The sequence below is a fragment of the Equus quagga genome, chromosome 15 (genome assembly GCF_021613505.1).
Source record: "Equus quagga isolate Etosha38 chromosome 15, UCLA_HA_Equagga_1.0, whole genome shotgun sequence".
Taxonomy (NCBI): domain Eukaryota; kingdom Metazoa; phylum Chordata; class Mammalia; order Perissodactyla; family Equidae; genus Equus; species Equus quagga.
In genome coordinates this window covers 39,550,209-39,567,773 of record NC_060281.1, presented here as the reverse complement: position 1 = coordinate 39,567,773, position 17,565 = coordinate 39,550,209, and the positions used below count along the sequence as shown (strand labels likewise).

The following is a 17,565-nucleotide window of genomic DNA, read 5'->3' as shown; positions in this document are numbered from 1 at the left end:
GTCAGTCCCCAAACTAATAACCAGGCAACTCTTCTGTGTCTGGCCTTCAGAAGACATTCCCTGGTAGTGGCCTATTTAAATACACTTCAAGGTATTTGATGCCCTTCTAACCTCTTATCACAGATTGCTGCCTGCAGGCTAAATGAACCAATCAGAGTATTGTGGGGTCAATGGGAAGGAGGGGAACAGTTAAATTCACTTTCTTTTGGTTTTTAGATTTCCTTTTTCCTGCTGGGTTCTGTGATGCCTTATAAGGGGGCCCCCAGGATTCCCCCTCTTGGGGTTCACTCTTGAGTGTGGATGTGACCTGTGACTTTCTTCTAACCCATTGTTAGTGCCATCAGTGGATTCTGACTCCTAGAGATCCAGTGTACAGCAGACCAAAATGCTGCCTGGTCGTTTTGTGCCATCCTTGCACCTTCCAGCACTTTGGCCAGTGCTCTGCTGTTATTCATAGGATTTTCATGGCCGATTTTTTCAGAAGTGGATGGCCAGGTTCTTTTTCCTAGTCTTAGTCTGGAAGCTCCACTGAAACCTGTCCACCATGGATGACCCTGCTGATATTTGAAATATTGTTGGCATAGCCCTCATAGCAACACACAGCCACCACAATATGACAACCGACAGAGGAATGGTGTGGTTCCCTGGCTGGGAAACAAACTTGGGCTTCATGGTGAGAGTGCCAGATCTTAACCACAAGACCACCAGGTCTGGCTTTCAAACCAACAGACTACTGCAAAGGTGACAGAATGTAAATAACTTTGTATATGTAATTATGTTACCTAAGATTCTAATATCTATCCTCCACCAATATGCATGGTTGCTTTGATGGACCAAGTACCCATGTTGGTAGGATTAAATGACAAGAAACTCAGAGGGCTCTTTATGAACTGAGAGAGGCCTCCAACTCACAGACAAAAAGGGCTTTAAGCCAACAGCCAGCAAGAAAATGAGACCCTCAATCCTACAACAACGAAACAAATTCAGCCAACCACTAAGTGAGTTTGCAAGTTGATTTCTCCCGTCAAGCATCCAAGAGACCCTTAATCCTAGCTAACATCTAGATAGCATTCTTACAAAGGATTCAGCTAAACCATGCCCAGACTCACAAAACTGCCAGGCAATACACGTGTCTTGTTTGAAGCTATGTAAATTTGAGGTAATCTGTTATGTAGCAATAGATAACTAACACAGCTAACACAGTTGTCATTTTCAACAATCCATGTTTCATCTAAAATAACACATATGATGAACTGAAAACGCAATCTTTAATAGATTTACATTAAAAAACCAACCATATAGTGTGAACATTCTGTTTCACAACTATGTAAGCTTCCACACATATATCAGTTCTCAACTGGTACATGCATTGATCATGCCTTGCTGGCTTCGCTAATACAAGTCAATAAGCCATGACAGGTCCTCAAAAACAATTCATCCATGTGATTTTGCTTTCAGCAGTACAAAACCTTAGCACACGAGACCTCAGATATCCATCCATATCCTCTGTGCTCTCTGCACTTCTGGATCGACTCTTATTCCTGTTTTTTTCTGTTCATTCTTTTCTATCTACATAAATGTGTATAGAACCAAACACTGACTGAAGACAACGAAAACAAAAGTGAAATATAAAAGAAAAATTAAGACTTAAGAATGTGCTTCAGCACCATGTGTGGTTGATTATATCAATAACAGCCTCAAGGCAAAATAAAGTGGATAAAGTTTTTAACGTATACTTGAAGAATTACCTTTGAAACAGTCTACAGTAGTAAAGATTAAACTGCGGGTTCCAATGACTTTCCCAGACCTAGTCAGGTATCTGTTGTGTAACTGACATTCTGAGCCTTGTTGTCGGTAAACTACAGATAATTTCTCATTGTATGAGTTAACATTTGTGAAGCACATATAACTATATTCATATAATGCGAACATTACGTTTAAAACAAACAACCCGAGGTACTTAGACGTTGAGCTCCCCAAATGACCACTATAAAATTACCTTAAACGCTAAACAATGGGCAATTATAAAAATTCAAAGAATTTAAGAAATAAAAACACAGAAACCAGAATACCAGAAATTCTGGGAGCTTTAGCACAACGCACACTAATAATTATATTCTGTACGAAATTATTTCCCAAACTCATTGCTGCCCTAAAGATTAATATAAGTTCAAATAAACATTTCACACTACATTTCTTAAGTTTTTAAGTAGGTTGTCCGTTAAAAGACAAAACATGCTTTTAAAAACCTGCTGACGAATCTTCATATTACAACTCTTAACGTGGAAAAGTGAGTGGCTCTGAAAAGAGCCTTTGAAGAGAGCAAGATGTAGAAAAACTTTTATTTGGAGCTGGTGTACTTGGTGACGGCCTTGGTGCCCTCAGACACCGCGTGCTTGGCCAGCTCCCCGGGCAGCAGCAGGCGCACGGCCGTCTGGATCTCTCTGGAGGTGATGGTCGAGCGCTTGTTGTAATGTGCCAGGCGCGACGCCTCGCCCGCGATGCGTTCGAAGATGTCATTGACGAACGAGTTCATGATGCCCATGGCCTTGGACGAGATGCCGGTGTCGGGGTGGACCTGCTTCAACACCTTATAAACATAGATAGAATAGCTTTCCTTACGGCCTCGTTTGCGTTTCTTGCCATCTTTCTTCTGCACCTTAGTCACCGCCTTCTTGGAACCCTTTTTGGGGGCTGGGGCGGACTTAGCAGGCTCTGGCATGGTAAACACCTAGAGGACGAGGAAAATGAGAAAAATAACAAGAAAAACAGCAAACCCAAATCCCGGGTATTTATAGCACGTATATACAAACGAAGACTAATAAGTCTGAACTTTGATTGGACTAAAGCCGACCAATAGAATAATAGTATGTAAATTAGGTATTCCAAAACTGCTTTTTTTATTGGATGAGAAAAAGAAAGCTTTCTGGGAATCCAATAGGTTGACGTACAATACTGTTACATTACTAGAAATTCACTAAAAAAACCCCACATTTTTCTTAAATTTTGAAAATAAGTAAAAACTTGCCCACGTGAATGCGAAAACCAAGGAAGAAAATCTTCTTGTTTAACCAGATCCAGTCTTGACCGCAGCTCCGCTGGCTTTCTCTTAAATTGTAGCCAACACTTCGGGTCTCTCCGGTGAGAATCCAGAGATGCTAGGCCGTTGTAGTACTGTAAAGAAATATTCTCATAAGACTCTCGATCGCCACATCTTTTTCCAGGTTCCGCATGGCAAGTTCTTTTCTGGGTTCTTGCCATTAGAACGACCCGGGCTGACATTTTAAATGCATCAACACCAAACAGTAGAGTCAAATTACCAGTTGGAGACAAACCTGATATTTAAGACCCAGGAATCCCAGGATACTGGAATTGTGCTGCGTATACCCTGAATGAAATACAAAACTCTTTACGTCTAAACAGTATATCCTAGAACACCATGCTAGATAGTTCCCATGGATACAATAAAATAGGACTCGAAATTCGTAGACAACGGATTTTTAAATAGGGAACAAGGACGGTTAATTTGATTCGGATGAAAATGGGTTAAAGGCAGAAAATGGCGGGTGTTTTTTTAAAAGAGAAATCCTAAAGTGCTTTCTACTTTAGACAGATTCTATTTTGTATATTCAAACAGACGAAAAGATAAAGAATATTAAATGATTACTGTAAAGTGCTTCTGGGTCCTACTTGTGTGTGTGTGAAGCATTATCAGCGAAACAACCTTAAAAAATGACTTTTCAAAACAGGATGGGAAGACTTCTGACAATTGAAATTAACCAATCAGAAACTTGTACCGAGCAGTTCAACCAATCCTAAATCGCTCGGAGCACTTCCGGAATTTAGCGACCATGATTAAAAGGAATTACCCACAATCCAATCAGATTGATTCTGTTCCTGTATAAATACAGAGGTAAGTCACTTTCCTCTAATCCTAGTGCTTTTCAGACAAGCCATGGCGCGTACTAAGCAAACGGCTCGTAAGTCCACCGGCGGTAAGGCGCCCCGCAAGCAGCTGGCCACCAAGGCGGCTCGCAAGAGCGCGCCGGCCACGGGCGGCGTGAAGAAGCCCCACCGCTACCGGCCCGGCACGGTGGCCCTGCGCGAGATCCGCCGCTACCAGAAGTCCACCGAGCTGCTGATCCGCAAGCTGCCCTTCCAGCGCCTGGTGCGTGAGATCGCGCAGGACTTCAAGACCGACCTGCGCTTCCAGAGCTCGGCCGTGATGGCGCTGCAGGAGGCGTGCGAGGCCTACCTGGTGGGGCTCTTTGAGGACACCAACCTGTGCGCCATCCACGCCAAGCGCGTCACTATCATGCCCAAGGATATTCAGCTCGCTCGCCGCATCCGCGGGGAGAGGGCGTAAATTTCCCGATTGAGTTCTTGCCCTTAACCCCAAAGGCTCTTTTCAGAGCCAACCACTTTCTCTATGAAAGATGCTGTAATTATAAATAAGAGTCGCCGATAAAGGACGAACTCTTAGTGGGTACAAGCCTGGACAGCTTTTGGGGTAGACTTGGATTAAGCTCTCCAACACAGTGTTCCAAGTAGGAACTGCCTCTACTGTTTCAGACAAGGCTTATGCCCTATCGTATGTAGCTCTAGTGGCTTTAGGCTTGGCCGGCGGGTTTATGGGCTTTATCCTTAACTGTGCTTTGGCTGTTTTTTTTGGCCCCTGCATCCGCCACCGTGGCTAATTATGCCATTTCTTAGCGCTGTTCCAAGGGGTGGCAGTTCTCGCTTTTGGGGGCTTAACTGAGACTTCAAGCCCTTGCTTGTCTTTCCCAGAGGCCACCTTGAACCGATCCCGAGGGTCCAGGACCCTGCGCAAGGGTGCCCTGGCTCACCAGAATTTTGAGGCCTAACTCGTTAGCATTCGCTGGAACCTTGTTGACCGTGTTCAGGAATAAACCCCTCTGCCCCTTGGGAGCCAGGGATTAGGTTTCTAGTTGAGGCACCAGAAGGAAAGACTTGGCCTTGATAGCCCCCGCGGACTTCTTGGGGGTGGTCTCTACCTGAGTCTTCTCTACAAGGGCCTAAAGCAACCAACAGGAACGTTTTCAGCTGTCACCCTTAAAGCTATCTCTTGTGGTTTTCCTAAATTACCTTAATCTCTAAATCCAATCCCATGAAAGTACCTCCTATTTGTTAGTAAAATACGAAAATCCTTTGGAAGTTGGAGTGTTCTCTCGCAGAAATTCTGCCCTTGCTTTCCATTCATACAAAAAAGTTTCACGCTATTTGTATTCAATAGATAATTCCTTTCTTCTGGAATTAACAGATTCCTCACTTTTTAAACTGGTAGCTGAAGGGAGGGGAAATCAAAAATTCTATTCTGAAACCACACAGGCTGTTATTTAGAAATGTACAAGCCTGTTAACTAATTGGGGTACTGTATGATGTTTGAAAGAATTTTATGTCTCTTTAAATGCTTCAGCGGTTTCCAGTTTCCAGATGGGTAAGATATCCTTAACTACGGAATTAAGAAGCTTCTATTATTATTATTTTTATTGTTAATAGACTGTTTCTTCTCAATGATCACTAAGGAAAGAGGTTAGTCAGGTGGTAAATTTAACAGAGACAAAGCTGTAAATAAATATGCAGGCCAAGTTAGCCATAGTAAGAGTCCTGGAGGTTTTTAGAAAACATCTTTATTCTTGGAAGTCTGTCACACATTGAGACTTGGGTGCCGAGAACTGGGGAGTCTGGGTCCAAATGGAAAAAAGTTTACCTATCCATAATTAAAATAACTGGAGTGATAGATATTTGTAATGTTGAATAAAAGCATTCCATATCAGAATGTGATTTCCCATACCCTGTATTTTCGCTGAGATTCTAGTAGTTTTTAATGTGTTTCTCTGTCTCACCAGATGTTGGACATCAAGACATGAGGACCTAGTTGGCACAGAAAACATCTTCTTGTATCATTAAGTCCACCAGAACATCTAGAATGGTCCTTTGCCTAAAACAAACCCTCAGGAAAGTATTTACTCAAATTGGAATGTAAAATAAAAAATTATTGAACAAACAGAAATGACCATTTAGTGTGTTGTTGGTTGCAGACATAAGAGATTGGTAGAGTTCATGTAATTTTAATATACAGTTTTCCTAAGTAGAAATAATCAACATTTATTGAATGGTTGCAAGGGACCAGAAATTATGTATTATTCTATGAAGGCTCCAAAATATAAGGTAAGTTCAATAGTTATCTACTAGAATTACCTATTACACATACTTATTATTCTACTAGTACTTTACAGATAAGGAATCTAAAACTAAGAAAGTTTCAGATAATAAGGGTTAGAGCCAAAACGTTTCCCATTAGGTATTACTGTATTAAACTTCAGCCCCAATATAATGCTCCTTGTTCACCCCTGAGGGCTTTATTCCTTGGAAAAGTTGTCATAGGGAAACTGACATGTTTATCTTAATTCTTTATGTTAAAGAAAATGATGGGTTTTGAAAATTTACAGGATTCTATATGATTGTGAAGTTCTATTACATGATAATTATTACACCCAATTGTACAGAAATATAAGTGGCTATCAGTAAAAGTATAACATTAATATGGTCAATTTTTAGCCTTTCTGCCCACCATTCAAACAATAATCTTATGGTTAAGTCACACAGACACAAAGTAATTTTTTTTTTAATTTTAAAAGGCATACATTGAAATGTAGTGCTTAATGTCAGATGTTTTTTAAATCTTGATTTTATTCATTATATTTTTTTATTATATGATTTACTATATGTATTTAAAGTTTGATTTTATTGGGGAAGGATCACAAATCTGACTCATGCCGCATTTTATATGTACGTTTTGGTGCATTAAGTTGTATATCCATTTCAGGCTCACATGGTTGCTTATAAGTAGATATAATTAAAAACAACAACAAAAAAGTATATAATCTCTGAATGACCAGTAGCTTTATCTTAGGAAAAGGAAAAAAAAAATCCAAGATAATTAAGAAATTCCATTTCATCCTTTCTCCACACCTTCCCTAACCCATCACAGGTAAATGTTGATATTTTACATCTGGAAACTTTTACTGCAGTAGCGTTATAAATATTTTTGGTTTTGTTTTTGGATTAGCCCCAACACTTTGCATGACATACTTCAGAAAGTAAGGGAGACAGTACCTAAGTCAAACTGTGGGAGCAGGGTCATAAAAGGGGCAGAGAGATTTATTACCTTTGGCTTCCTACACAGAAAAACAGAAAATGAAATCCCTGAATCTGATTAATATCTAGGGATAATCTCACCCATTTGACAGGGTCATAAAACACAGTCAATTAAAAACACACCTAGAGTAGTAGGAAACAAGACAAATAAGATTAATGCCCTAAGATTTACTTTAACAAGAGAAAAAAATAGATGTATTACAAATTTTCCATTGATAATAATGGCACCCACCCAATTATTAAATGTCATCAAAGCACATTACTAGAGAAACTAGACTTTTTGATTAGGGGAATTTATTCATGGAGATGAACTTGAGATGGAACTGGAAAGATTCTTGCAGGTAGAGAGGAGAGAAGTAGGAGCTGTAGGTGAATAAAATTGTCAAAAAATAACAATAAAAAAAGAAGGAATAGAAAGGTAATCTGAGTTGTTATTAGTGCTAGTTAGTGTGAGCAGAAAGCGTTATCATGAAAAAAGGCCACAGGGCCCTCATTACCTAAGGTAATGGGGAGCTAGTGACCCTTTTCATAAGTAGAATGACCAGAATTTAGGAATTAGAGGCTGGAGAGACTAGAATTAGCATACTGGTTAGAAAACAATGGAATCATCCCAGGAATGAGAGGATAAGGAGAAAATGTGAGAAGGGAGAAAATGTCAGTTATTGAGACTACTTTAAACATCAACCTGATTTAGTGACTGAGTGACAAGACTAACCAAGGCCTGCAGACAGTGACATGAACTCAATCTGCGTCCCTTAGTTAAAACGAGCCAGGCAATTACTAAGTAGAAGGGAGAAAGTAACGACTTCAGACTGGTCCTAAAATTACGTTTGACTCACACCTATGCCGAGGGCAGAAGTACCCTCCTGCAGGTAAGAAAATATGAACATGCCCTTCAGAACTTCCATGCTAACACATCTTTTTTAATTCTTATTTTTTTGGCTGTGTATTTAGGTGAGAACTACTCGCACAGGCTCCTGTCTATCTGATATTTGCAATCTTTAAATGTCAATCTATTGAGTATTTCTAAACCTGTTTTTTTTTTTTTAAGGATTGGCACCTGAGCTAAAATCTACTGCCAATCTTTTTTTTTCTTCCTTCTTCTCCCCAAAATCCCTCAGTATATAATTGTATATTCTAGTTGTAGGTCCTTCTGGCTCTGCTGTGTGGGACGCCACCTCAGCATGGTTGGGTGAGAGGTACTAGGTCTACAACCGGGATCCAAACCGACAAAACCCCTGGGTGCCAGCCCCTCAACCTGGGGTTTTCCGCTATAACTGACAGAGCATCTTTGCTCAGCAAAAGAACATCAGAAACCCACGCATGAGCATTTCAGGAGGCCCTCCTGGGGATGTGGGTTAGGGATGAAATACAGGGACTGGGAATGCACTTCCTTCTCCATCGTCTTCCTGACACAGGGCACTAACATGTCTTTAGCCTTCTTCTTCCATCCCAAGATGTTCATTTTAATCTGATTTAACTGCAGAAAAATTTGGGGAGATGGATGAAGATTTAAACAAATTCTGATTCTCTTGAAAATTAGGGCTTGCCCAAGGGAAAAGAATATAAATACTAATTTACATTAACTAGAGTCAAACTCTAGGTCACTGATTCAATCATGTTTAATCGATTCTGATGCATTCCAAAGGGCTTGAGAATTGGATAGCTCACCAAGAGGCTAAAATAGAAATACCTGAACTCCACTCCTTTTCTAGTTGATATTATTGATGGGGAGCAGCGTAAAGAAAACGACCCTAGGAATAAAGAAACTTGTGTTTGGGACCCAGGTCTACCATTTGTTGATAAAGTGATTCTGGCCATTTCATCTTTCTTTTTTTCCCCCTCTTCTCCCCAAGTTTCCCCACTACATAACTGTATGCTCTAGTTGTGAGTGCCTCTGCTTGTGCTATGTGCGACGCCGCCTTGCATGGCCTAGAGAGCAGTAGTTTCGTGTCCATGCCCAGGATTTGAACCGGTGAAACCCTGGGCCACCTAAGCAGAGCATGCGAACTTGACCACTCAGCCACAGGGGGGCCCCTTCATCTTTCTAAGCCACAATTTTTTTTTAACTGTAAAACAAGCATTTTTACTAGACCTAATGCAAATGCTTTATAGCAAGGTGATCGTAGAAGGGCTGTGTAAACTGTAAGGAGCTACAGAGATATTATATAGGCATTTTGGCCACTCTTATTGAATGTCACGTTCCTGCATAGTTCTCTTGTTCTTCATCACGCTTCATCAAAAGAGTAACTCTCTCATTTGGGGGATTAAAGACCTCACAGATCTTTCCCCCCTTATCTTTCCCACTCTATGCAGTCTCTTATTTTCAAAATGCTTCTTTTGAGTAACTATTTCACACTCTCCCATTTATCCAGATCTCCTTCTCTACCAAGCCACTCTCATAAAAGGAGGTTTTCAAGCTCTTGCTAGAAAGAAGAAATTATGGGATGCAGCTGCGATTGGGAAAAATTGAACTCTGCTTAGAAGAACTAGAGAGGTACTCACAGGCTACGTACTTTTTTTTTTCTAGAAAGTATAAATAGTAAACTTTAATAAACTATTAACCAATAAGGGTTGGGGTGCTGTAAACAAAGAAGATGAAGAGGCATTTCAGCCAGGAGGTATTTGTGCACACTGGAGATGTGCTCAGGGCTTCATGACTTGTTTGGTACTATGGACCCTGTGGATAGTCTGGGGCAACCTATGGACACCTTCTCAAAATGATGTTTGGTTTTTTTTAAAGATTTTTTTCCTTTTTCTCCCCAAAGCCCCCTCCCCTCCTTCCGTACATAGTTGTATATTCTTCGTTGTGGGTCCTTCCCGTTGTGGCATGTGGGACGCCGCCTCAGCGTGGCTTGATGAGCAGTACCATGTCCTCACCCAGGATTTGAACCTACCAAACACTGGGCTGCCTGCAGCGGAGCACACCAACTTAACCACTTGGCCCCAGGGCCGGCCCCTCGAAATGATGTTTTTAAGTACACAAAGCATGCGGGATAAGAAAGCCGCATTACAACACAGTTACCAAAATGTATTTCTTTTAAGTATGTATTATATGTCTTTCATTAGTAACACAATTAATGGAACACAATGTTTCATTAGTAACATCAACAAAGAGCAGCAAGTGGAATAACGTCAGTTTCAACGATTCAGAACCAGTGTAAACTATTTCAAGATCTCTGCAAGAACTGCAACGTGGTAGGGAAACATTTGTGGTTGCCATTGTTGAAAAACGTCAACGGTACTGCACAGTCCCTCGTGATTAGTTGTCTACACGCTTAATTGAAGGAAATACTAAACTGCATTTAGAGTTTGTGAAAATAAATCATTTTTCCCCATCTAGGTTTATAGCCCCACAAAGGTGTGAAGAACTCAGATTTTTCTCAAATTTGCCCCTAAAATTAAGTGGGTTTCCCTGAAATTTAAAACAAACAAACAAAAAAAACAAAACCTCAGTCCTGGGGATGAAGTGGAAATGGTAGAACAGGTCAACCCATCTTTCCAGAGCCCATTTATTTCACCTTGGTTACCCCATCTTCAGGAGCTCGCTAATCAACCACGCTGCCTTTCCAAAGGTTCCTTTTTCCCTCCTCACTCCCTATTTCTTGCCTATTCACCGAAGAGCTATTATACAGTCAATCATGGCTCCCTGTGTCCTCTCAACAACTTGTGGGCAAGGAATTTGTCAAATACAGTAACTCATCAACCGCCGGAGATGACTTTTACACTTTTTACTATCGCTTAACATCGAGGGAGTAGCCATAATTATACAGATTTAGGTGGAATAAGCACAGAGTGAATAGCCTCCCAAAGAGGACTCCATTGATCTCAAGGAAAAAAATCCAAGCTTGTCATCTGTTTCACTATATGTACAAGTTTTAATATCTCAATCTCTGATTGGTGCGGTACATATTTTCTCTCTCTATAGCCCATGCCAATAGGTCCAGGGGTACATTCTGATTGGCTAACACTCGCCTCTGAAAACCAATGGAAAAGGAAATTTTACGAAACATCCAGAGACTATAATAACCCCATTCGCAGACTAGATTATTGAGAATTACAGCCTGTCTTCTAATATGTCTGGGTGCGGGAAACAGAGTGGTAAAGCTCGTGCTAAGGCCAAGACCCGCTCTTCTCGGGCCGGGCTGCAGTTCCCCGTGGGCCGAGTGCACCGCCCGCTCGGCAAGGGGAACTACGACGAGCGGGTCGGGACCGGCGCGCCGGTGTACCTGGCGGCGGTGCTGGAGTACCTGACGGCCGAGATCCTGGAGCTGGCGGGCAACGCGGCCCGCGACAAGAAGACGCGCATCATCCCGCGTCACCTGCAGCTGGCCATCCGCAACGACGAGGAGCTCAACAAGCTCTTGGGGCGCGTGACCATCGCGCAGGGCGGAGTCTTGCCCAATATCCAGGCCGTGCTGCTGCCCAAGAAGGCCGAGAGTCACCACAAGGCTAAGAGCAAGTGAAGTTTAGACTTGTATCAGAAGCCAAAGGCTCTTCTCAGAGCCACCAAAAATTATTCTCAGAGGACTGTAACTATGGAGTTATTCATAGACTTCTGAAAGCCCAGCAGTGCGCGCGCATGTTTGTGCGCGCTCATCTTTCCACCCTGCCGCAGTAAGTGATCAGCTGGCCAATCACATGACGGCGGTAATTTTTTAAAAAAACGGTAAGAAAAATCGTAAGCGATCCTTTAGCTACCTGTTGCTTGCTATGGTGGTTACCAAAAACATTCAGTTAAGCTCTTTTACCTGAAATTAGTGGGTGGCTCTGAAAAGAGCCTTTGAGATTTTCAGAAAGGGACTTCCCGCTGCAAGTTTATTTTTTCTTTGGCGCCGCCTTCTTCGCTTTCGTAACCTTCGGCTTGCCAGATTTCGGCTTGGCTGCCTTGGGCTTAGGAGCTTTGGCCTTTGCTGGACTCTTAGCTGCCTTCTTGGGCTTGGCTGCCTTCACCTTTTTCGGGCTTTTGGCCACTTTTTTGGCCCCAGCGGCCGCCGCCGGCTTCTTCGCTTTCTTGGGGGTCTTCTTGACGCTCTTCTTCGGGGTAGCCGCGCCTGTGGCCTTCTTAGACTTCTTGGGCGCCCCAGCAGCCTTCTTGGGCTTGGCCGCGCCCGCCTTCTTGGCCTTGGGCTTAGCTTCCCCAGCGGCAGCCTTCTTGTTGAGTTTAAAGGAGCCCGAAGCGCCGGTGCCCTTGGTCTGCACCAGGGTGCCCTTGCTCACCAGGCTTTTGAGACCCAACTTGATACGGCTGTTGTTTTTCTCTACATCGTAGCCAGCTGCCGCCAGCGCCTTCTTGAGTGCGGCCAGGGACACACCGCTGCGTTCCTTGGAAGCGGCCACAGCCTTGGTGATGAGCTCGGACACCGGGGGCCCGGACGCTTTGCGTTTTCCAGCAGCTGCGCCCGTTTTCTTCGCCTTCTTCTTAACAGGTGTTTTCTCTGCAGGTGCTGGAGCAGTGGGAGCCACTGGAGCAGTCTCCGACATTTTCCTGTTTTGCCAGGGAAGACAAAAAGTAAGCGTAAACTGTCAGAACGGCGTGTCCCGGGCGCTGGTGGCTGGGGGTTTATATAGAGAGTCGCTGAGTGATGATTGGTTCCTGCTCCGTGCGCCGCGCAGCAGAGAAGGGCTCCTCGGCTCTGCCGTGTGGCTGTGTTTCTTGCCCCTTAAAAAAGAAGAAAAATATAAGAAATCTGGGCATGAAATAATTAGGGATTTGGGGGAAACGGATCCGAGAGTCTCCAGGCTTCATTCCTGCCTCATTTGTTATAGCTAGTTTCAAAACGGGCACCCTGAAACTTTCCTGATTCCCCCAACTCTCTTGAAAACTTCGGTCAAATTGAGACAACTTTCAGATTTTCTTTAAAAATACTATTTCTCTCTGTTCCCTTTGCAAATCTTTCTTCCAGGGAAATGTTCTGCACATTCTTTTCTTTGCGACTTTATATAAATAAACTCATTTTTACTCAAATAAAGAAGGAAAATCGGATTTTTCACGGGAGCAATAGCACAGCTCTCCCGCAAGTTCTTTGCACTAAGCACTGGGAATTGGCACTGGGGTAGAAAATTCTACGCACAAGACGGATAACTATTTTATAAAAGATAGATTTTATTTTTAAGTATTTGAGTGAACAGTGTGTAAACTGCCTTTGATCTCCTAGTTTTGGTGATTTAAACATTTTAGGAAGGGAGGGGGGTGAGGTTGCGCCATTCGTTTTCTACATAAACTGTTTTAAATAGAGTCACCAATCCTCTTAAAAAATTGTTAAACTAGATTTTTCAGACCTAGAATAGGCTTTAGAGATCAGCCACCCCATCAACAAAGAAGAGAAGTGAATCATGAAGCAACAGAATGAGAGTTGTGCATCATTTTACCAGCTGGGAGCTGAAGAACACTGTGAGATCATGTGTTTCTATTCTATCTCCTTAAAATTGTGCTTGACAGACACCATGTCCCTAAGATTTTTTTTCCTGCAATATTTAGCGTATAATCTTGTGCATATTTCCTATATTTCAAGATAATATTTAAAATGCAAATTTGATTTGACTGTTTTTCAACATTCCAAGTAGGGACACAGAGGATTAGAAAGAAAAAAGTTCTCTTTTAAATCAGTTTCTGAATGTTCATAATTCTCCCTGGGCTTTTTACTAACAAAATATGAACTAGGCTGTCACAGCCTAAATTAATTAGCTGAATATGTCCTCCTAAGGAGTTGAGCAAACATTTCATAGCAAACATGACCGATTTTAAGACTCCATCTTTCTTGGTTTGCCACACAACAGAGCTAATGGAATTAGGTAAATATTGGATAATTAAGCACAAAATTAATATCCACCAAATAATCAGATACTGAAATTCAACCCCATGTTTATTAAAATAAAGATGAAAAGTATTCTGGTATTATGTTTCTTCTAATTAATTCTCCCATTTCCAAAAACCTAGTTATTCTGGTCTGCATTCAATGGTTACGCAAATTTTCTCGTATAAATCCAAGATACAATAATCAACTGTAAAAATGTCATCTCTCTACACTTAACTAATTCCATAAGAAGCAATTGGCTTGTTTTTAAATAGACTTTTATTGGCTGGCGGTGACTGAAATCAAGTCTCTGGAACTTAAGACCATGTTATATATCAAATACAAACACTGTGTATGAAGAGGTAAGCTTATAGGATTGTATCTGCAGCATCTAATTCTCCCTAGGCAGACATTCTCTGGGTTTCTAGAGGAAGGGGCTTTTTGTCATCCACAATAGCATTGTTGTCAATAGCAGTGGTTGCAAACATTATATAGGCCCTTTTTCTTTTCAGTCCAGAGACTATTATTATCTAGACTTCAAATACAATTAAAATTCAGATTTTTAAGAGTTTACTATTTTGGTCATCATTGTAGTTGTAACATCAGTTGTTGAATAATTGCTGGAATTGCTTCCTGAGTTACATATACTCAATTTAAGATAAGTGAAAAGTTCTTTCTACAGCAGATGTCACCATTTCATTCTTGTGCAACTCTTACTGGTTCCCATGGCTAGTTAGGTTCCAAATAAGTAGGAAGAGACTGGGGCTAAGGGCGATTTCCTTAATTGTTTGTAGGTAATCTCTGCCCTTCCTGGAGGGCAATAGTTGAGACTTGATTTCATAGGAAAAATTCTTCCCCAGATGTTTATAGAAGGATGGGGCTGTGCTGCACATAGCTACTCTTACTGCTTGAGACCCAGGTACTTATCCTCTCTGTAACTGTGGTGTGGACAAGGTTCTTGAAAGCTGGATCACCCCATGGGACAATAAACTGGAAAAGTTTCACCTATTACTTTGGTAGTCCACAAAAAGGTTGTGTTTATTAGTTTTGAATTCTAAATCTGTATATATCTGAGAACAGTGGATTTTCCACTAGACTAAGACTGGAACCCTTTATTTTATAGATGTAAAAAATAACTGAGGAAAACTAGAGGCCAGCCCAGTGCTGTAGTGATCAAGCTCATGCACTCTGCTTCGTCTGCCTGGGGTTCATAGGTTCAGGTCCCAGGTGCGGACCTAGCACCCCTCGTCAAGTCATCCCACATAAAAAAGTAGAGGAAGATTGGCAACATATGTTAGCTCAGGGCCCATCTTCCTCACCAAAAAAAAAAGACTGAGAAAAACTATGGTTAGATAAGTGATGGATATCTCACTTATGACTTCATATTCTCTCAAATTCGGTGTGACCCCTCCCCCACTTACCACAGCAAATGACTGTGAGAGACATAGGTAGCACTCACCAGGTCAATCCACAAGGGCTGTGCTTAATTATTCCAAAATTCAGTGAATTTCAAAGCTTTAAGGAGAAGAGTGACTACGTTGAATAAATACTAAAAAGGGCAAAGAAAAAATAAGGGCTATATAGCAGATCGAGCATTGTGTAAGGATCAAATGTTTTCACAAGGGCCGTGAGAAATCACCTCTATTTTAATTTCTTATGAGAAGGTCTCACCTGAGGATGCTTTCACTTGAAACTCTGCTCCAAGCACAGTTATATCTTACTAATTTTATTTCCTAAAAGTGGCATTACTACTGACCAGCTTCCAATTTTCTTTCTGTATGTCCCTCTCTCTATCTGTAATATTAGGTACACCCAGAAATTGGCTCATTTCTATTATACTTCAAAAATACTCCAATCCTCACTTCCTACAGTAAGCCTCATACTCAAATATCTACCCCATTGCTTTTCCCAGGCTGGACTAGATGTTCTTCAGAAGAAATTTTCTATCACAGCACAGCCCAATAGAACTTATTGCAATGCTGGAAACGGTCTGTCTCTACACTGTCGAATGGATAGACCCTACCTCCATGTCGTTATTGAGCACTTAAATGTGGCTAAAGTGACTGAAGAAATTAATTTGTAATTTTTTTATTTTAATTAAATTAAAATGAGAACATGTGGCTAGTGGGTAACGTAGGACAACACAACTTTAAAACAACTCTTCTCAAACTTCATTGAGCATACCAACCACTTGGACATTTTTTAAAAATGCAATATCAATTCAGTGAACTTAGAGCTGCACCTGAAATTCTGTAAGTCCAACGAGCTCCCAGGTGATGCTAATGTTGCAGGATGTGGCTGCTCCACACATCACTACTAGGTTGAAACTAGGAGTAAGCCGGACTGGTGTCTGACCCGGAACCCTGAGTGTATTTTTTCTCTTCCCTCAACTAGACTTTGAGTTCTTTAAAAGAACATGTGTGATTGTCTTTGTGAAGCTGGAATTTGTACACCATTCTTGGCATAGAGTAGACCCTAAATTGTTGAGTGAATGAATCAGTGGTTCTTGTTTGGTGCCTTTCTCAAAAAAGAGAGCATGTGAGATCACTGTCTGAGTCTGCAGATAACTGTACCTGAGCTAAATCTCAAATTGTCTCTCACTCAAGGAAATGAATAATCTGACTACCTATATGCTAAGCAACAGCACAGAGGGAATTTTTAAAAATGACACCTGTAGTACGTAAAAGCTACTCAATGTGAATGTGTGCAACATGAGCAAATATTGGCATTTGTCTATTAAACCTATCAACCGATCATCTGTCTGTGCAACATGACTTCAGTTACTCTTTTTACTTGGACAGTATTTCAGTTTATTAGTGTTATTTTGTTAATTCTGTTAATTTGCAAACTTTTATTCACCGTTATGTACCTTCAGTTCTTTCCTGGCATAGATCAATGGTAGATGGCAATGTCCTAAGACTCCAGAAACGAGCCTCAGTTATACCTCCAACAATAGCCCTTATTAACACAGGATTAGCTCTCCAAATGTGGGATTCTTCATCTTTACGGTGCAAATAGTGCTTTATAAATTAGGGAGCAAAGAGCAGAATTTCAGTTAACGTTGGTTCCCTTTCCTAGAGCTCCCTCGTTATTAGGAATGCTGAAAATGATGTATATGTATATGCTCTGCCAAAATGGAACGTTCCACGATAGGCTAAATTTAATAATGTAAATATTGCTGGGAATGTAAGAATTAGTGCTTTTATATTTAAAAGAACACTCACAAAGAACTTCTACAAGTAATTTTATTATGGCATCTCTCCGTTTGGTAGACAAGTGTAGTGCTGCTGCCTCCTTTTTATAAACCATAAAAGTGGTTAGGAGACTTGTACAATATCTGTTGTTTGAGAAAACCCACAGGCACAAGACTAGAGGCCACAGAAACCAGACTCCGGACCGCTACCAGGAAACAGGAAACAGTCAGCTACTGAATCGCGTTTCCCCGCCCCCTTCCCTTGTTAGGCAGTAATAGACGCCCAGTAGAGTAGGGAAGGGGCGGGAGTAGAGGTCTCGTTCCCGCCCCCGCCGTTTCAGTTTCCTAAAAGGTCCGCAGAGTTGATATATAAATGGTTGCAGCAAAGCGTTA

The 17,565-nt window shown here is 41.5% G+C and overlaps 4 protein-coding genes across 4 annotated transcripts in view; 2 read left to right on the top strand and 2 right to left on the bottom strand.

Moving 5' to 3' along the window:
• LOC124227098 (uncharacterized) overlaps positions 1-17,565 on the top strand; it is a 28,078-nt gene that overhangs the window by 1,120 nt on the left and 9,393 nt on the right. Inside the window, exons 2-5 of the mRNA XM_046640997.1 lie at positions 3,919-4,362; positions 11,246-11,640; positions 11,979-12,388; positions 12,455-12,626. Of these exons, the coding sequence (XP_046496953.1) occupies positions 3,919-4,362; positions 11,246-11,640; positions 11,979-12,388; positions 12,455-12,626 (1,421 nt within the window). The remainder of the gene's footprint in view (positions 1-3,918; positions 4,363-11,245; positions 11,641-11,978; positions 12,389-12,454; positions 12,627-17,565) is intronic.
• Positions 1,252-3,174, bottom strand: LOC124226077 (histone H2B type 2-E-like). The gene has a single exon (XM_046638882.1). The coding sequence runs from the start codon at positions 2,720-2,722 to the stop codon at positions 2,342-2,344; it is 381 nt and encodes a 126-aa protein (XP_046494838.1). The 5' UTR covers positions 2,723-3,174; the 3' UTR covers positions 1,252-2,341.
• LOC124226076 (histone H2A type 1-H-like) lies at positions 10,259-11,997 on the top strand. The gene has a single exon (XM_046638881.1). The coding sequence runs from the start codon at positions 11,259-11,261 to the stop codon at positions 11,646-11,648; it is 390 nt and encodes a 129-aa protein (XP_046494837.1). The 5' UTR covers positions 10,259-11,258; the 3' UTR covers positions 11,649-11,997.
• On the bottom strand, positions 11,990-12,736 carry LOC124226061 (histone H1.3). The gene has a single exon (XM_046638865.1). The coding sequence runs from the start codon at positions 12,664-12,666 to the stop codon at positions 12,001-12,003; it is 666 nt and encodes a 221-aa protein (XP_046494821.1). The 5' UTR covers positions 12,667-12,736; the 3' UTR covers positions 11,990-12,000.

Excerpts from the sequence above, each read along its gene's own strand:
- LOC124226077 (XM_046638882.1), bottom strand. The coding sequence starts at position 2,722 with ATGCCAGAGCCTGCTAAGTCCGCCCCAGCCCCCAAAAAGGGTTCCAAG.
- LOC124226076 (XM_046638881.1), top strand. The coding sequence starts at position 11,259 with ATGTCTGGGTGCGGGAAACAGAGTGGTAAAGCTCGTGCTAAGGCCAAG.
- LOC124226061 (XM_046638865.1), bottom strand. The coding sequence starts at position 12,666 with ATGTCGGAGACTGCTCCAGTGGCTCCCACTGCTCCAGCACCTGCAGAG.